Below are 19,892 nucleotides of genomic sequence, written 5' to 3'. Positions count from 1 at the left end.
TCTTTCTTGTATTGGTTGGTCCTTAAATAGAATTATTATCTACTGGAGGGCAGGACACGTGGTCCTCAACCTTGACGAACAATTTGAGTGTTTGTGTGTGTGTTTGTCTGTGCTTGTGTGTGTGTGTGTGAGTGTGTGTGTGTGTGAGAGTGAGTGAGTGAGTGTGTGATGTGTGTACCCTCTCTGATAGCCGTGCATGGTGCTCCCTCCTCGTGCTCTAGTCGAATCTCCTTCAACGCCACCAAGTTCTCTGTTAATTTGCTTCGCCCTTTGAACACTGTCGCATACGTCCCCTAAACACACACACACACACACACACACACACACACACACGATACATCTGTAGGTGACATTCTGATAACACTATATACAAAAGAACTCTTACAGATAGGCCTTTAGCTATTAATAGCAACAGAATAATGAAGTTAATGTGACTGGAATCTGTTTATCGTCACTGCCTGTTTCTTTCTCATCATCATCTTTAAAGTAGCGCATAAACAAAAGCTTACCGCAATATTAATTGCAGCGGACTGAATCAGGTTAGAAGTTTTAACCAACACTATCACCCACAAGCAGCATCACACTACTTTAACGACTTAAATGTCATGCGAGCATTTTAAACGGCCGCTGATTTAAACTTTTATTTAAATACATATTAATTTCATCAGGATCAGATGTTCGTTCTCATGGTTATGCTTAATTTACACATGATACATGATTGTGGATGTTTTAATAGTTGTGAATGAATTACTGGCTGAAATGGGTTATTTTTTCTGTTTTCAGCTGCTGAGCCTCGTGACTGGGTTCAAGCAGATTCCGTCACTAATCATTCTAGACTCCTCAAGGCAACAATTGTTCTCACATGAATGGTTTTGTATGTAAGCACATCATGTATGTCACACAACTTAAATGCCATGTTCATCCAGTGGGGCTCCAAACATTGTGAGCCTGCAGGGGCAACACATCCAAGCACATGGTGTAAATGCAGCTTTAATACTGTCCTCATTGTTGAGTTGCAGGAGCTACAGCCGGAAGCTGGACATGCGTGTACTGTAGTTTGACTTGTTCAGGCATATAAACAAAGCTACTGTGTTGTTCCCGGTTTTGAAAGGCTCCTGCATGCCCCGAGAGATTTGACTCACAGCCTGGCTGAGGAGTATAATGAAAACTCAACGAGAACTTGTGGTCAGTGCAGTTGACATAATACATCTGAGAGATGGTTTATTTCTGTTTGATGAAGTTTACTCCAACTAGAGTTACTCCTGAGTAGCAGCAGCGGTGGATGTTATGGTTACGCTTTAAACCTCACTGGACTTAGAGCCTGGAAGTTGTTAAAAGGTGAATGTGTGAGTAATTGGGAGAGACGTACCTCACCCAATTTGCCGAGCTTCACGTATGTCTCTAGTTTCCCAAAGCCTATATCAGACTAGAAGAAAAAAGAAAGAGCCAAATTAGTCTTTCACCATTCACTCCTTTGACTGCACCTTAGAATACATTTGCAGACTTAATTCAAGTACATTGCTTTTGAATGGTGAAATGGAGAAAATATCAAAGAAAATAAGGGACCTTTGACAAGATAAGAGGACTCACAAAGACGAAATATGCTCTGAACTGAGACATTCACTGGCTGAAGAGGAATCTCCCAAATACAAACAAGCCAACAGGGTTACTAAAGGAGATTTATGAGAGCAATCAATAAAATATATATTACCGTGGTCCGTGACCCTTGTCAAGGTTCAACAGTTCATAGGCTGATAACGTGTATGGATAGATAGAGAGATCATGTGTAGTAACTAACCAGTGAAGCGCGTCGAGACGTGCGACTGAGAGGTTTGCAGAGCGGTGAGTTTTCACTCTCCAGCTGCAGTTTCTGCAGAAACTCTGGAGGCAGGCGGATGTCCATTGGCAGGGACATGCGCTTACTGACATCCTGGAGGAAGAGAGCAGAGTTCACAGCATATATATTACTCCTGTCTGTCTGTTCTGGATATAGAGATACATTTTATTTCTGGCATTATGAAAATGGACTTTTCATTTGTCCAAGGTCCTTTTTAGTCTCACCAATCTCAGATGGGATTGGCTCCATCCCACCTGTGATCCTCAAAGGACGATAGGTGTAGATAATGGATGGATGGATGTTAGTCACATAATTGCTTTATCCAATCTAGTATTCTCACCTCATTTCATATGGCCTAAGCTACAGTGAGCTAGTTACAGTAAGTTGACATTAAATGATCTTGGATTCCTTGCTTACTTGGGTGACTTGTACATAAATAATCTATGTGCAGAAATTAGCTCACTCTTTGAGGCATTAATGAGGCTTTAAGCAAATCGTCACCAACAGACTTCAACCAGGTCATCTGCTAATTTTGCACCATGTCAAACTGCTATGGCCTAATATTATGTTAGCTTCCAATATAGACCAGTATAACATTGATTTCTGTGCATAAGAGGCAGCTACTCTCCATATAGCATGAATTAATCATTCATCAAGGCTTTTTTTAAATCATCAGATACAGACAGTCTAACAACCAGCCTTCTGAAAAAGAGCTGCGGCTCCAGACCAGAATCTATGTATTTGCCACTTAGTAATTATAAACAACTGCAGATCTGATTCTCCTCATCAGGAACCCTTTCATGGCTGTGTTGGGCCTGAAGTTACAGTAATGTTACTAATTTTTTCACAAACAGGTTGTTATTCTCATATCCATATCAGTAATGGCATTACAGCCAACAAACATCATATTACTCACACACACTGGTGAGAGAGGTCCGTGATATGTTTATTCCTAACATAAATTTTAACCTAATCAACATCAATATACTCATTTTAAAACACTCTATTATACCTACCATTCTTCACACCGCATACGTTAGTCACTGTTTTCTTTTAACTTCAGCTACAGATACATCGAAGACAGGCAGGATGTTAAGCCAGTAAGTAGATTGATTACAAAAGTACTCAACTGTGCCATCATGTCTGCCGTCATAGTTACGGCTTATTAGAGAATGAGTCATCGATAAACTAATCTAAAAAATCTCTCAGTCCTGCAGTGCTGTAGGTCCAGCAAACACTCCCTTTTCTTTTTAGTTTTTTCAACTGTTTGGATCTCCGCTGTTGTTGAAGGTGAGTGGAGGTGTGCTGAGAATTACATGTACAGACAGTCACAGACAAAACCTACAGAATGTGGCTTACTGCAGGCCCTTTAATTGTTAAGAAGTCATCAGTTAACAAGGTGATCTCCCGTTTCAATAACAGGACAAATCTAGGCTTGTCATTGAAATAATAAATGTTAATAAATATCTTTTGGTCTGAATGCTCTGTTATGTTTGCCCTGTTGAATAAGCTAAAACGTAGATAAGAGGAATTTTCACAACCTGTTAACCATGTGGTCATTATCATTGGCTGACTGATCTATGAAGCATTAATCAACCACAATTTGCCATCTGTTATAAACCCCTTTTTCACAAATACCTACACACGTCAATCCACACTGTTCAGCTCGCCGCCCTCTCACTGTCACACCATTATTTTTGTCTTCACAGCACAGAGTCCTTTTCTGAGTGCTCCTCTCTCTCTGGCACAGCCTATGCATGTCTGGTACGAGTTGTGCGGGGTATGAGAAAGATTGAGAGTGAATCACATAAGCTCCACAGGGACATTTTCTCAAAAGGTGGAACTGTGAACTCTCTCATATCCAATAAAAAATGATAGTGCTGCGGAGAGAGTAAAAAGTCTCTGAGGTGACTCATCTCATCAAGCTGGTGGAAATAGAGAAATGACTCCCGGGGAAGAGTTTAAACAGCGAAACAAACTACCTGTGTCCCTGTCGACAACAATGTCAGAATAATATGTAATGCTTTTAACGTGAACATGGACTGTACGCTTTCCTGTAAGCGCTTAATCGGTAGCACAGACATGTCTGTGTAAGAAAAGCTTGGCAATGTGTGAATACAACATGACAAAACATCAAAGTGAACGCTTTCCTTTATATTAACCTGTGCTCTCCCACAGCTGCTCTTTGAGATCATGCTACTCACCTCCATGGAGAAACGTCTGTGCTGGGCCTTGCTGTTGTAGTGGAGTTCGGAGGGAGACTCAGCTCCTGGTGTGGTGGGTTCAGGGCTCATGGGACTGGCATCATGAGAGGGAGGACCCAGTCTGTCGGGAGTCATACCTGACCAAGAAAACAAATCAGTAGATGAACAGATAGCTGGTGAAGGAAAAGCCAATGGTGTGTAAACGACACAGAACACCTGCTGTGCTCATCCGAGTATATTCTGGTGGGGTTGGAACACCATTCACTATCGCATATGATTAATTCAAAACGTAATGATTTAGACTGTAGGTGTTTTTACCCTGAATGTCCTCTAAATTCCTCCTCTGGAGCCGGGTGGATCACAGTGAACATTGAGGCTAAAAACATGGTGTAATTAACAGCGTCTTGAGTCAATTTTAAATGTCAGGGTTTACGGTTGCATGGCTGAAACCACAGGAGCACTATGGATGCATTTCAAGTTATTTTATTCAGTTTGAAGAATCAGTCACCATTTGGATTTGGCTGCAACTCTGTTTACCCCTGACTCAACCCCCTATATCGGCATAGTGGTGAGTAGACAATGTGTCCATTTTTATTTTCCTTTTAAGTTAAGGAGCTGCTGATTCCAGCTTTGCAGACATAAGAGCGGTGTCAATGTTCTTACATTGCTCTTGATAAGAAAGCAGATAAGTGGCTTTCCCAAACTTATTAGACAACAAATGCTGTTACTGACTTATCTTCTTATCACAACCACAGAATTTAACCTCAGCTATTTCAGAGATGAGGCTCATCAAGACGACAGAAGAGATCACAGTTATAGCTGCTGAAGCGAACATATGAGACAGTGTAGGGGGAAGAATGGACTTTGATCCTCCTCATACAGCGCTGAACGTGGTGCGTGTTTGATGCCTGCTCGGTGTCTTTTGAGAGCTACCCTGCTGTGAGATTTCAGCCACAGTTTGATCTCCAGTTTCAATGGCGACTGTTGGCCGCCTCATCGGTACACAGGCGTGGGGTGTTAAGTGGACATGTCTCTCCATTTAATTGGCAGCTTCCCGATGTGTGTGTGTTATAACCAGTCCCTCCTGGGTTGAAGCATTTAGCACTTTAACTCCTTGTTTCCATGGGGACAATGGCTGACAAGGGATGCAGACCCTGAGTCACACCTTGTACATCTCTTTAAAGCCTCCCCCTCAACACACACACACACACACACACACACACACACACACACACACACACACACACACACACACACACACACACACACACACACACACACACACACACACACACACACACACACACACAAATGAATACACAGATACATCAATTTTACACCTTGGCCTATGAACTCTCTCATTGGAAATTCAGTAGTGTTGCATCATTTAAACAAACACACAATACATTCATATCGAGACAGGTGAATCACAATTACAGTAGTAGACAGACATATGGAGGCACTGGTTTTTCCATGCAGAGCTTGACAATGTGAAAAACTCTTGGATGAGTTTAACAAGGCAGAACGGCTCCTGTCTGCCCACTTTGTGTCAGATTTATAGACTAAATGGGCTGGAGGGATAAAATGACGACCTGTTTGCTAGTCATTTGAATATCACAGCTACAGCACTTCTTTGATCTCCTGATGCTAATTAGGGTCAGTGAAGGCGACACTGATGTGAGCACACACACACATGCACACCGCACACTGTGCCACTGTTCCTGATTGCTGTGAGATATGGATGGCTGCCTGCTACAGATCTTGTTAGGAAAAGGACAATCCAATACGCCACATGATGTTTTTGCAGCGTTTCCATCTGAAATTGTGATTACAGGGAGAGAGAGAGAGGCAGAAAGAGAATGGCTAAATAAATTAAATAGTCAAGAAAACCTGTTGGGGAATAAGCTTTAGATTTAACATCCACACTGAGTTAAAGATCAGGAGTTTAAGATCCTATTTGTTGATTTCTTTATTTCTAGCGATAAAGTTCAGGAAGATTTATGTCCTTCTGGAAAAAAACAAAACAAACATTTCTTATTGCTGCATGAAGCACACGCAACACACAATAGTTCAAATATATTGATGTACGCTCTGCTGTGTTAGAAATCTGTCCACTAAATGATCAAATAACCGAGACCATAACCATGTGCCTTGTATTATCTCCATTCACCATTCCGCTGCCGTTAAATATAGTGCTTTATTTATTCATTCAGTGTGACCTTTTAACATATATGATATCCTCTTGAACCTACGCTCAAAATACATTCTCTACATTTAAACACAGCTATATGTTGTGTGTCACTCTTAGGGAGCATGGCATAATCTCTCAGGAGAGGATGGAGGGAGCAAGACAGAAAAGAGAGGTGAAATGAAAACTCTTTTATAAACATGAAACGTCTGCAGGGATGGTTCAACCTCTGTATGTCGCTGTGTCCTCTTTCGTCTTCGCTCAGTTGGTTATCTTTGTTTGTCCTCTTCCTTCGTCTTTCTGTCTGATTGTGTGATTGTGTGTGTAAGGTTACCTCTGTCCTGACCTTCAGCAGCAGAGAGACATGCAGGCAGATGTACTCAGGGGGCTTTAAACCACACAGCCAGCTGCTTCTCTCTCCGGCAGCTGAATTACAGACTCACTGATGTGCACTCTGTGTTCACACAGCAGGCACGAGCTTTAGTTAGAAGCTGATGACTTAACTCAAGTGTTATCGTAAGGATAACGCCACCTGTTTTCAGCAGATCATGGTTACTTTGTGGCTACCTTGTGCATTTGATTTGGCATTACCCTCTGATCCTCTCAAGTAGCATGGCATAACCCATGTTTGCATATTTTAGTGATATCAAAATGTCCCACCTTACAGCAAACAACCTACATTTAAAGGCAGCAATACACAGTGATGTTCATGAAGGGTTACATAATGTACTTACATCATTGTTATTGCTTCTCTACACTCAAACTCTGCACAATAAAGCAGACACACTTGAAATGCTAATTCTGAATGTATTTCTCTACTTTTCCTTATCTATCCCCATTCATCCCACAATAGCCCTCATTTCCCCTGGAAGCCTGCTGATCCTCTGTGACTGAACGCCAGCAGCGGTACCAGGCGTAGCAGGGAAAACCCTGACTAATCTGTGGGGGTCTGCTACAGACACGGAAGCAAGGAGGGCTTTTGTACTGGGTATTAAAACCCAGAAATGGATTGCAGTATGTGCTCTATTATTAGACATGACCTATTAATTTAACACTGAGACCAAAAGACACCAGGAAATGGACGAGCTCAAGGTGCAGGACTTTCAATGTGTTTAATTAACCCGTGCTTTATAGGTTCTAAAAGGTTTTCTTCAGCCAATGTAGCCACCCGGTCAGAAACCTCCATCGCTGATTATTTCCATTTGGGGGAAGTGGAAAGTTGTGAAATACATTGATGTATCACGTTTTAGGTTGAGACAGTATAATTAATTTCTTTCAACAGTTTTGTTGTTCATTTAACATTCATGGGCTGTTTCCAGATAAAGAGCTAAACAATGAGCTGAAACTTGAAAGGTCACTATGTTTTGGCAAAATGTTTTCATTTATTCTTAACCAGGATTGTACAATTGATACGACCTGCTATTCTATGCTAACTCTATGCTATCACTGATGTGTACTGGGTTCTACTTGCTTCTGGTCTTGAGAAATGTATTGGTTATCTGATTATTCTATGTTTGGAAGGAGATGGACAATAATTGCTTATGGGTAGAGATTTGCAAAACGAAGAGAGCTAGTCATCAAACAGTAGCTGTGCACAGTTAGCACGGCCACATACATTAATGTTTCAAATTCAAGAGGTACGCATAGATTCTAGTTCCAGCCACAATTACATAGATGATTTCCTTTTAGTTAAATTGTTGTCTCCACCATCTCTGGCAATGTAGCTGTTAAATGCTTCACTAAGCCAAGCAGCTAGTCCATAACGTAGATGCAGTTGGAATCACATAGAAGATAGCAGAGGGAGAGTATTGTAATACAATAGTGTTGTTAGACAGCTAAGATGCTAGACAGGTAAGATGCTTCATACAGTTGAGAGGAGCTGCAGATTCATTCACATTTCACATATGAACTTGCTCAAATGTTGAGTTACATTAACATTGACTAGTGTAGTAGCAATGCCTGGATTAGGGGAAGAGTAAATATTTGCATTTGTTGGTGCAAAAATGTAATTCTCCACAATTTAGGGTCTTGAAGAATTGTCTGAACAGGGTGTTACATTTAAACAAAAACTCACCTTTTTTTTATTGGGACCCAAACAAAATTAGAGAGGGTACAGTTGTTTGCCTGTTTATATCAGTATTGTGATAGAGGAGAATTCCAGAAGATAGTTCCAGGAGATGGGGGCTGCCATGCTGAATTCTCTGTCTCTATAAATTGACAAATTATTGCAGGGGATGGTGAGCGGACCTGTGTACCGTATCTGAGGACTGAATGGATGGATGGATGGATGGATGGATCTTTGCAGTAATAAAAAGCTGACACACATGGCTGAATGACACTTCAAGTGAGGGGAGATATAGGGGTTCTTGCCCACCCTCACTTCAAGTGAGGGTAGAATTAGGGGTTCTTACCCTGAGTGTGCTGAATGTTGAGCTGGTTGATCTGCTCAGTGAATTCATTCTCCTCAATGGTCTCGGTGCGAGGAACAGATAGAGAGAAACGTCTCTTAAAGTTCTTCATCTTGTTCATGGTGCTGAGGAGCAGACCCTGGGGGGAGAAAGAAACATAGAGAATGACTTTTACCAACAATATCCAATCAATCCTCCACTACATCAATACATACAATACATCAGCTGACTCTTGGATGATTCTCATGGAGAAAAGTTTAATGGTCCGATATTTGAACAATAAGGTTGTGCCATTAAAACTACAGAGTAATATGAAGACGTTTTCAATGCAAACGAATCCAGAAATAGATCTTATTGTGTACAGAACATACAGTACAGCCTCAATCAAAGAAACTATGTAAACATTCCTTGCTTGCAGGGTGTGGGCCGCGTGTGTGGGATCTTTTTGTGCGACTTCACCAAAGACAGTCATGTTCTAATGAGGCAGAAATCAGCAGGAATACAGCTGATCAACAGAGTCCCTGCTTTGTAGGTTACACAACTACAGCAAGCCCTATTAGTTCATTTTCACTTTCCTGATTTTCTATTTTTCTCTCATCTTTTCATTCTTGTCCCTTTCCTCGCTCTGTGTGGTGCAGAGGCTGGTGTCATGGGGTCTCCACGATTCCTTTAGTGTCATGGACATGTGCATGCGTGTGTGTGTCTGTGTGTTTCTGCTCATTATTGTGAAAGAAGAGATGTCTGTCATGGGCTCAATTACAGCAAGAATCCCTCCTTTTATTTTTAGGCCTCAATAGCCATATTAGTAAGATATTACTGTCACAGATGATTCTCAGTGTATTGTTAGAGCACGCATGCAATGTATGCATGCATGAATTCATGCAAACAACTGCACACAAACTTACTCAAAATACACACAGCATCTAAGTTCTAGAACTGTAGGCAACTAAAAAAAATCTTGCTTGTTAAAATCCTAGCTACTTGACAACCATGTAACTGCTAGCAGGGTAAAATGTGTGTAATCACTGGATTATCTCAATGGTCATAGAGCAGTGGGTGAACTCTACATGGTCACCTCATTAGCCCAAATGAATTATAAATAAACAAAGCACAATTAGTTATTATCGAACAAAACAGTGAAATACTCCAATTCTGCACTGTTCATACTGAAGCCCTGAGGTGCTAAACACAAAGTTGACAAAGCATCAAACCGAACAAGTGCAGCAAGAGCAATTACTTTTTAAACATTGTGTCAATAAGCTCCTTCAAGACTTGCACTGAACTCCAGATAATCCAGAGGATGCAAATGTCTGACTTCTGACTCTCTCTTTAGTGTCTCTGGCAGGCGGTCTAGTAAGAACACTATGTATTAGCCGAATAAACTAATGTGAGAACACAGCAGGAGATCTTCCGTAGGATTCACCATGAACCAGTGTGTTAATAATGTTTCAAAACTCTGAAGTAACTCCAGACTAAATTGCAAGGACACTCTCCATGTCTGAAAACGGCTGTAGTTTGGAGTAAGCGTTCAGTAAACATTAAATCTGAGATATAAGTCTCCCTTAGGTTGGCAGAGTCCAAAGTAGGGAAGAGCATATGTCAACCAACCAGTCGACCAATAGACTACAACACCACTGATTGCAACCAGATCTATAATCTCATTATAATCTAATAATCCACTCCAATTTTCTCCACTACATGAAGCACATTTAGTGTCTGCACATTAATAATGTTTGAATATACAGCTACGGCTGCTTGTTATAAACAGAGTGAATCCATGCAGCATCATTGTGGAGGGTAGAACAAAACAGAATGACTGAAAAAAACATGAGGAGTTATTTTTGTGCTTTACGCTGCTCAGTCACAAGTGGTGGGTGGAAAATGTTCAGTACCCCAAAGAGGAAACTGGCAGAGTGGAAAACCTGCTATTTACATGCTGCTGGGTGTTTTTACAAAGAAAGAAATGTCTGTTCTGAGGGAAGACAATCATTTGCAATATTAACACTTTGGTAATCAGAGATTGTGTGTGGGACAAAGGGGAAGCTGATGTAGACGGGAAACTCGGGAAACAAGTGAAAAATGCACCAATTTGTTTTCCTTGTAAGAGTTCAGAGGATAATAATAAGTTGTGCCTTATATGGCTTGAATACTTGTGAAGTCTTAAATTGACACAGATGGATTTCAGACGGTTTCCTGTACACACCCCATTCTTCTGATATGTGGTTTTGTTGTGATGTAAGTAAGCTGGAATATACTGTATATCTGATGTAATTTAATGGTAAACAGTAGGAATTTCATACAAGCTGAAGAAAATTATGAAGTACCCAAAATGAGGGAGTTGTTGTGCTCATGCTGTACCATGTTATTGACATACTCACAGCAGTCACAGTTAATTTCTTGCTACTTTCAATGCTAGACAGCTAACTTGTAATAACTACAGCAGATGAGAACAGTCTATCAAACTTTAGCCAGCAGTAAAGACGTGTGCCACATAGACGTTCACCTCAAACCAGATATTTAGCAGTTTTCCATTTCTGATTCTTTATGTCGACATAGTGAAAATGACCATTCATCAGCACTCATGAGAGTTCAATGATTGTGAAATCACGATAAGCCACAAATACAGTCATTCAATTTCCAATAATAATAAGACACAGCCCCATTAACACAGTACCCAAGTTGCATGGGCTCAAAACTACTTAGATACCTGTTGACTAAATGTTGCATGCTACAGAGTAGAATATCAAAAATTTATAATAGAAAATAAAATATATATATATAAATATATATATATATATATATATGAGGCTGCAGTGAAGCTCCAAGTGAGCAGCAAAGTGTCCGCTGATGTCTGTGGGATGAGGGGCGGTGGATTGTCACTCACTATATATAAATATGATGATCTTATTTAAATTATTGTTTATCTGTCCAGTTACTTTGAACTGCTCATCCTGGGGCATTATGCATTAAAAAGGCTTCATCTCCCACTCAGTTCTTCCTACACTGATGCAAACCTGCTCAAATTAAAGCTGATACTTGGCACTCAATCAATTATTTTTTATCAAAGTGAATGTGCTGAAGCCTAGAGTCAGAAAAACAAAGCAAATGAGTTACTGTCCATATACTTAAAGTCTGAACAGTATAGAGGTGTAAGTTAGTCCAGAGTTAAGATAAAAAAACAGAGGCTTTCTAAGAACAAGAGAGGTGTGGGTGGCAGCCATAAATTGAACAATGACTGGAGGAGAGGAGGCAGCTCATAAAGTGACAGTAAGTAAGTAATCCCCAGATCAGAGCTGGGGAAAAATGAGGATTTCTCATTATAAACCATGGGGAGCATTTAGAAACAATCAAAGTCTTGGTAGCTCAAAGGAGCCACTGCTAGAATCAGGATCGTCAAACCTGTCAATGTCAAAGCCATGTTCAGTGAGCATCTTAAGCAGTAACTCAGTTTTATTTTTCTAGAGCTAAAAATTACCCTTGGCTCAGTCATAACTTTATAACTGTCATCATCACTACAGTAATGGCATAGTTTTTCTGCTGTTACTTCTTCAAACACATGATATCTTAGCACAATAATTCACTGCAAGGAGTTTTCTTCCAGCTCACTGTGGTTATTCTCACAGGGATTCTGAATGATAGGATGTTGCCAAATAACCATTAAAATATAAGGCAATAGAAGTCAATCAAAGTGCATGTATAGTTAAGTTTCAGATTAATGACACAAGAAAAATTTAAAAAAACTTCGGCTATCAGATACAAAGCAGATACAGATGGAGGAGACGGACGTCTTTCTTTGCAGAGGGAAATGCAGGTGGCTGCAGGGCTGATGTGTTTATGGTTGTGGCTTGTGCTTTTTTGCTGAAAGAATGTGTGAGGTGCTATTTTTGTTGGCTGACTTCCCCTGTGTCTCAGCAGGGTTAAGCTACACTGTACTGTAGGTCTTTACTGTGAAACAGGAAGTGCCTCCAGTCGTCTTTATACCGGCGTTCAATAGAACAAATTGCTCTAAACAAGAGGTGTAATCCACTCAGGCAAACTGGCGTTGGTGTTAAAAAACAGTACAAAGAGCTGTTTGTCTGAGGAGCTGAATAACAGTGCTGTGTTCCTTTACTCGTTTGCTCTGTTGTTATCTTTTCAGTGAGGAGGACGTGTTTATTTCTGTGAGTTAACTTCACACCTATATCCCTGCAGCTTTTAACTGATGCTGCATAGGAGCTTTTCTCAAGTGTTTCCATCAATGACTGTATATAAAGATTGACAACACCAGTGGTGGTCCAACATACATGCACAATTCCTGAAATTCTAGTTCACTAGGAATCACTAGCTCTATAGCTTTGAGCAAAGCAACACATTATTGAATATATTCTTGAAAAAATGTTCCCTGTTCGAGCACACTGTGTTCTTAAAAAAAGCTTAGAAAATAAAAATTCTTAAAACATTATAATTTTTATTGTTTCTATTGTAAGTGAGTGACTACTATTACTATTACTACTATACTTAAAAAAGAGGCCAATCAGATTTCCGCTTGGGCCAGTGGCCCCTGACCTCCCCCTTGCATGGATCCGCCCCTGGATAACATAGCTTCCTTGAAGCTGAACCCTCTTGATTGCCCCCCTTGTGGCTGGCTGCAGTGTGGGTCATGAACCTGCCTCTTCCGTTTTAGCAGATGGGAAATGGACCAAAACAAAAGAGTGCATGTGCAAAACATTGTTCCCAAAGATGGTCCCTGCCATTCTAGGTATTTTTCATCAATGTATCATTATCAACGATTTGTATAAGCTCTTTGATGCAAAATAGGGTGAAACGACATGATTGACAACTGGGGCTGACTTGTGATTGGTCGGTCAGGTGTAACAGCAGGATGTCGTTAATGCAGCTCCACTTCTAGATCACTTCTGCACAGACCCTATCTCAAAATGACTTCACCAAGATGTACACGATGGCAGCATCCATATCTCGGATATTTTTGGCTTAATTTTTGTACAGCAGGGGGAGAGAAGACATGTTGTCCATCTTTATTTATAGTCAATTGGAGTCACTCAGATAAATTATGTCAGGGTTTCTGATTTTGTATAGAGTAGTGCTGTAATAACTGCTGTGCTGTGCCATTAAATCCATCTTGTGACTTGATCAGTTCCATTCTGGAAAACATTTTTATAGAGGAATAGAAATGTATCCGGGAAGAAATTTGACTCAGTCAACACTATATCCAAATGTATCACCCCATCCACTTTTTCTATTGATAAAGATACTTAGAGTTAACTAAACTACTTTAAGCTCAGTCTAAAAATCATGCAGATGTATGAAGCTTTTTTTCTTATCTTTATTCAAGAGCCTGGTCTTTCAGTTTGAGAGCATGACTTGTTGAATTTATGTTCAGATTGTATATTACTTTTCATCAAAACCCTGACCTTGCACTCAAATAGCCCCTGTTGCACTTACATTTGCTCTGTTTCTGCTCAAACTGTGTGCTTGCACTTAGATAAATTGTTGCTCTGAAGGATTTCCTGTGCTCTAAACTTCAGCCCTTCTCCGCACTGAGGCTGCTTTCTGTGTGCTCGTGAATCTCTGCTCTCAGATTTCTTCTCTGCTCTTGGATTTTTTTGTGCAACAACCCTGCCTCGTTGCGGGCGCATTCACTTTACTTCAGAGCGTCCCGTACGGGTGGTTACTCCATTATTATACTACTATTATATGTGCTATTATAATATATATATAAAATAAAAAGTATGTGCGCTGGTATATACAATAACTGACCTTTTATTCCAAAGGTCATAAAGAAAGCAAGGGGAAGTCCATATAATAAAGCCATGAACCCACAAGGCAGAGATCATTTCATTGGTTGACCAGTGGTCAGCACTACACCTGACATTCTACTGGCACATGGCCTGAAGGAAAGTTGGATTTCTCAAAATCATCTAACAAAAAAAGACGGTCTTGAGTTTAAAAGGGATCACATTACAACCACTTGCTTAGAATGTGTAATGGCTTCACATATACATTAAACAATCCTGAGAGAAACAAGGGCTCATCATTATTGGGCAAGAGCTTACTCTGATATCAATGTAGTGCATGAAGGGTGAGACGTCCCCCCTCCCCCTTGCCCTTCTCGAAGAGGGGTATGTCCTCACTGTTAAGTTAAAGGGGAGCAGCACATTTACTCTGGAGCAAAGTGACAGACTCAACCTCTGACCAAGCATCATTTCCATTATCAAAGCTCCGTGCTTGTTGATCTGTATTGAAGTGGACTGATATATAGAGCACAACACGCAGTGTTAGCTCTAAACAATCCTGCATTTGCAAAGGACCTGCACATGCATACAGCACAATCCAGTATAACCTGTTTTTGCCTTGAGATTGAGATGTAACAGAGGAAGAACATAATAGTTGCAAATAAAGCCAACCATGACTGAAAACAAAGGGTCAGTGCGAATCATATAATGTTTAATTTCACCAACAATTAATCAATGACAAATGGGACAATGTAAAGTACAAACTGTTTCTTATAATTCCTCTTTATGAAAAAAAATGCACTGAAACAGTGAACAATAAACAAAAAGGTGGTTAAGAAGAATGACAAATGAGCTTCATGTTGAGTTTCGAGGCTACTTATCTTTGGGTGACATGGTTAAAGTTTCTATGAATGAAAGATTTAGTGAAATGTTTCAAATACTAACATGAAAGTGTTTTCTGCAAGCTTGAAAGAGTCCAGGGCCCATTCGCACGTCTAACATAACCTCATTTCCACCCATTGCTGCCTGTTTACACTTTAGACCAACGCTATAAATCTGAGCTTAGTCCATAGGGATAAAGAATCTTTCTTCTACTTTGGCTCTGTTCACTTTGTTGTGTAACCAAACCTGTAAATCATGGCTGAACATTGTGGAAGTACGACGATGTAAAAGCAGAGTTTGAGCTGAGGGTTAGGGAGTCATGAGTCAAGCAGATGATTTGATTTGTTTCTTATTTGCAACAGCAATACCACAGATTCACACTCCGTGCAATCTCCATCCCAATCTGTGCAAACTGACAGCAGAGCATCACAAGACTTTCAGAATTAAACCCTGGAGGGTTTTATAATCCACAGATGGAGATGGGCCATTAGCAATTATATCTTAAATGATCTAAATGAGTTGCTACCAATTAAATTAACTCTGTTGCAAATTATCTAGTTTTTGAGCCAATGTATGATACGCTGTGGCTACGTTGTCTGTGATATAATCTTGTGGGATTAAAAAAAAAATAGATATAATACATATTAATCAATGATTATTCTTTTCATGAATCATCAAAAAAAATGTGTGTGCATGCTAAGAATAGATCTTAAGTAGTCACAGGTGGTTACCAAGCATATCTTGAATTTTAATAGTATTTAGAATTCTTTTTATGATTTTGAAAAGCGATTATATGTCTCTTCCAGTTCATAAGACAAAACATCTGCGAAGCGATTTCTTGAGATGTCAAAGAGCTTGATAAAATTGAGACTGCAGTCTCAACAAAGTGTGAGCACTCAAATCTTATTCTCCTCAAGAATCAGCCTCTGCAATCTTAAATATTAGATTGATATCATCATTTGTCGTCAAAATGCTTTCAGTGAAATGATCCTCTCTGTCAAAGCAGCTAGTGTTTGTGAACAGGCAGCCGAGTGTGAGGATGTGAGAGGTCTGGTGTCTCGCCCAGATGAGAGTCTCCACAGGTCCACACCAAATCTCTTGTTTTATACTTCTTATGTGATGGTCTGTCATTTTAGTTTGTTATTTCTGTCTCTGGTTTTTCTGTTTCCTGTTTTATTTTGTACTCTGGTGTTTCTTGTGTGTTGACTCTGTCTTCACTTCCTGTTGGTGATTGTCTTCCCAAATCCTCATGTGTTGCACCTGTGGTTAATCAACCCTGCCTTCACCTGTGTCTATTTGCCCCTGCCTTCCTCCTTTGGTATTTAAGCCTCTTTGTTCCCCTTGGTTCGTTGTCGGGTTGTACTTGTTTCCACACGTCGTTTTCACACGTCGTCATAACGGATAGTCTTGTCTGCTGTCTCGTCAGCTTCTTTCCATGTTCTCAGTGCGCCTTGTCGCCAGTAGTTATCTGTTTGTGTTCCTGTTTTGTTTTTGTCTTTGGAAGAGACTTTTGTTATATTAAATTACCTTTTATTTATAACCTCTGCATCCTGGGTCCATCTCTCCCTCAACTTACCGTGACACTTATTTACAGCGTCCTCAGCATGAGATCCTCTTCCTGTCGTCTGCGCTTGTTCCCTCTTCTCTCCCCGCCTTGACTGAGATGGAATATGAATCATATATTTTCTCAACAGGACATGGAAAATACAACGGCCCCACACTGACAGGGGGTCTCTTTATATTCACTGAGCTCCCTCATTTGCCTTCTTTAACAACTTAATCGCATGTGCCGTCAGTAAAAGTGCCTTATTGCATTGGGCAAATGGACTGTGTGTTTGTGTGTGTGTGCAGGACTGGCGGTGGGTTTCATTTATCTTCTAAACGACAGACGTCTGTTTGAGGAAGGGTACAGTTTTTAGGGTCTGGATCTTTGTAGAGGTTCTGGCGTCACTCACTGAGTGGCTCTGTTAAAGGGAGGAAGTTGGGTGACACTGTCTGACACACACAAACAGACACACACTGCTTCATATGAGGTGCCAGCAAATCTCAGTTTGCCCGTGGCTGTGATCCTCCCTCGACACAAACACACTACATGTTGCCACGGCGCCCAATCTCCTCTACACTTTTTTTCCTGCTCCCCTCTGATGTCTGTTCGTCTTTCTCTGCCCTCCATCTCATGCATCTTCATAAAGGTTTATTCTGATGTAACATTTATTTCTAATACATTACGGACAAATCAAGACAGACAGTTGACTGTGATGCATCTTGTGAGCAATATTACAGACGGGATCACAAAGTCATTTGATGTGTTTACTGAAATTAAACAGCAACTCTGAATAATGTATTGTAGATAACTTTACTTTGTACAGTAGTGCTATTCCAAAGATTGCTTCCCTGTCAGCAAAAAATATAAGATGAAGATACAAAGAAGACCTGATAAAAAGCCAACGCAGCAGCTTTGGACCTGACCGCAGGCACCACAAGCCAGAACACTGAGATCATGTCCACTGTGTAATTGGGGAGATCTGAGGCTTTTAGAAAGATGTCATCACAACAGAAATGATCCTTTGTTGTATGTTTAAACCCTAAAGTGATGACCCGACTTCACAATGGTATCGTTGAAGCAAAATCCTTTAACTCACACTTGTTGTTCTTTAAAATCATGACGCTGATTGTCTCTGAACATTAGCAAAGTAGTTTTTCTACCTAAACTTACAACAATTTACCCAAGTAGGGATAAGATCGGAAAACAAAATTGTAACATTTGTAACAGCTTTGGACGGCCCCAACAAATCACAATGGCTGCATTTCCAAAGGGGGCTACTATGAGAAAACAATTGATACAGAAAATCTGACATCTGTGGTAACAGTGAACACAAGTCACTGTAAATTGCAGTGACCGAAGGACCAGTCAGAGGACAAAATGGTGAAATACTGGAGATCTGGAGATCTGACACCAGTAAGTAAGGAACATGTTTGAACTAGTCTGTCACTAGCTAGCATCCTCAAAATATGTCTGTCAGTCTGTCTTTAGTTTATATAGCTCGAGAACTGTTCATCTTATTGGCTTGACACTTGGCATGTGTATTGTTTGAAGCCTCTTTGATACAAGAGAGAAGAGTTTGTTGGAGCACAAAAACATTACACATAGACAGCGGGACATGAAGTACGGTTGGGATACATCCACAGATGAATATACTGGATAAATTAGGCCTGAATGACGTTCTGACCTTGAGCGTCATTAGAGGCTGACGTGAAATGTGTAAAAGTGTAATTAACAAAATTCTGAGAAATTCAGTCAAGTTGCTGAAAATAACATTGTTCAAGAATATAACTAAGCAAGAGAAGCTCTGTCAAAGAGCTTGATTCTGTTTAAATGAACTGTATTTCATTTTTGTGCTTTTTCGAGTCTTATTGACCACTCAAAGTGCTTTACAGTAATGTTGGGGAAGGCCCAGTGATCTGACTTAGAACAAAGGCTCGTAAAATTTGAGACTTGCCCAGGGAGACCCCTTACATTTAAAAATCCAGCATGGAGCCCTTATCTCCATGTGGCAGCAGATCACTTCCTGGGTCCTGTGAAGGACCCCACTGTAAGCCACTCCCGGAGACTTGACTTCTGACCTTTCAATTGGCCGAGGGCCACACTGACCCCTGACCCCTCCTCCAGGGGGCTGGTACCTCCCAGGTACTACAAAAGGTGCTGACCTCCCAGAACTCATTCTCTTTTTACTCCGATGCTGATGTGACAACGAGACCCCCCCCCCCGGGGTCTCACTAGTTAACCCAGCAACTTAAGGAGGCAACTAACTCTTTGTCCTCTTTTTCTACTCCAACGCTGAAGTTACCACTAGGCCTCCCGAGCCTTTACCAGACGACTCAGTAACCTAATGGAGGCGATAAGACGTTTGTTTCAATTAATTTCATTCATTTATTCTTTTATCTTAGTCGACGTTTTTATTTTGAAAAGGACTTTTCCTGTTTTAACTTGGAAAGACCAAACAGGAAATTGCTCGCTGGACGATCTCAGACTGTTTCATTTTTCCCCACGGACTTTACTTTTGTTTTTCCAACGATCTACCAACGGCTTCAAACCAGCCGTCCCCTGCAGAAGTGCGAGATTCATTCCGCTGAGGAGCACGAGCTCCACATCCCTGAAGAAGAAGGACGACGTTCATCCCGTCACGGAGCACGAGAAAATCCGCTCCTTGTCCGGTCCAGCGGCTGAGCTCCGGAGCTCCGCTCGTGAGAGAGACCACGTGATTCACTGGCCCCCGACACATTCGCGCCGAGGCGCAGACACACCGCGAGGGTGGTACAGTAAGAGACTTGATTATCTGGGCAGATGTTAGTTTTAATACGTAGCGTATTGATTTAATACTTGAGTGTATTTTGTGGGTGGAACCTCCGTGTTCCATTGTTTTAGCCGGCCACTACTCCGAGCCGCTACTTCCGGTTTGATGGCAATGTTTTGTGTTACAGTAAATAGGGCCGCGAGAAGCGCCTCCGCCCGCACTGTTAACGTCTGTGTGAGTCTGCAGTGATTTCACCGATCAGAACCTCGGCCCACAACGTTTGCTTGAGGGCTGAGCGGTGAATCACTGTTAACTCATCTCAGGCGTATTTTTAAGAGTTCGTTCT

General features: G+C 40.9%; 1 protein-coding gene across 1 annotated transcript in view; it reads right to left on the bottom strand.

The window, feature by feature from the left end:
- cdk18 (cyclin dependent kinase 18) overlaps positions 1-19,892 on the bottom strand; it is a 40,559-nt gene that overhangs the window by 7,352 nt on the left and 13,315 nt on the right. Inside the window, exons 2-6 of the mRNA XM_061070187.1 lie at positions 8,641-8,776; positions 4,042-4,178; positions 1,799-1,930; positions 1,370-1,426; positions 179-293 (exon numbers count right to left, since the gene is read on the bottom strand). Of these exons, the coding sequence (XP_060926170.1) occupies positions 179-293; positions 1,370-1,426; positions 1,799-1,930; positions 4,042-4,178; positions 8,641-8,758 (559 nt within the window). The 5' untranslated portion in view covers positions 8,759-8,776. The remainder of the gene's footprint in view (positions 1-178; positions 294-1,369; positions 1,427-1,798; positions 1,931-4,041; positions 4,179-8,640; positions 8,777-19,892) is intronic.

This window comes from Limanda limanda, chromosome 4 (genome assembly GCF_963576545.1).
Source record: "Limanda limanda chromosome 4, fLimLim1.1, whole genome shotgun sequence".
NCBI classification, from domain to species: Eukaryota; Metazoa; Chordata; class Actinopteri; order Pleuronectiformes; family Pleuronectidae; genus Limanda; species Limanda limanda.
The sequence above is the reverse complement of the archived record's forward strand: the minus strand, read 5'-3'. Positions and strand labels throughout refer to the sequence as shown.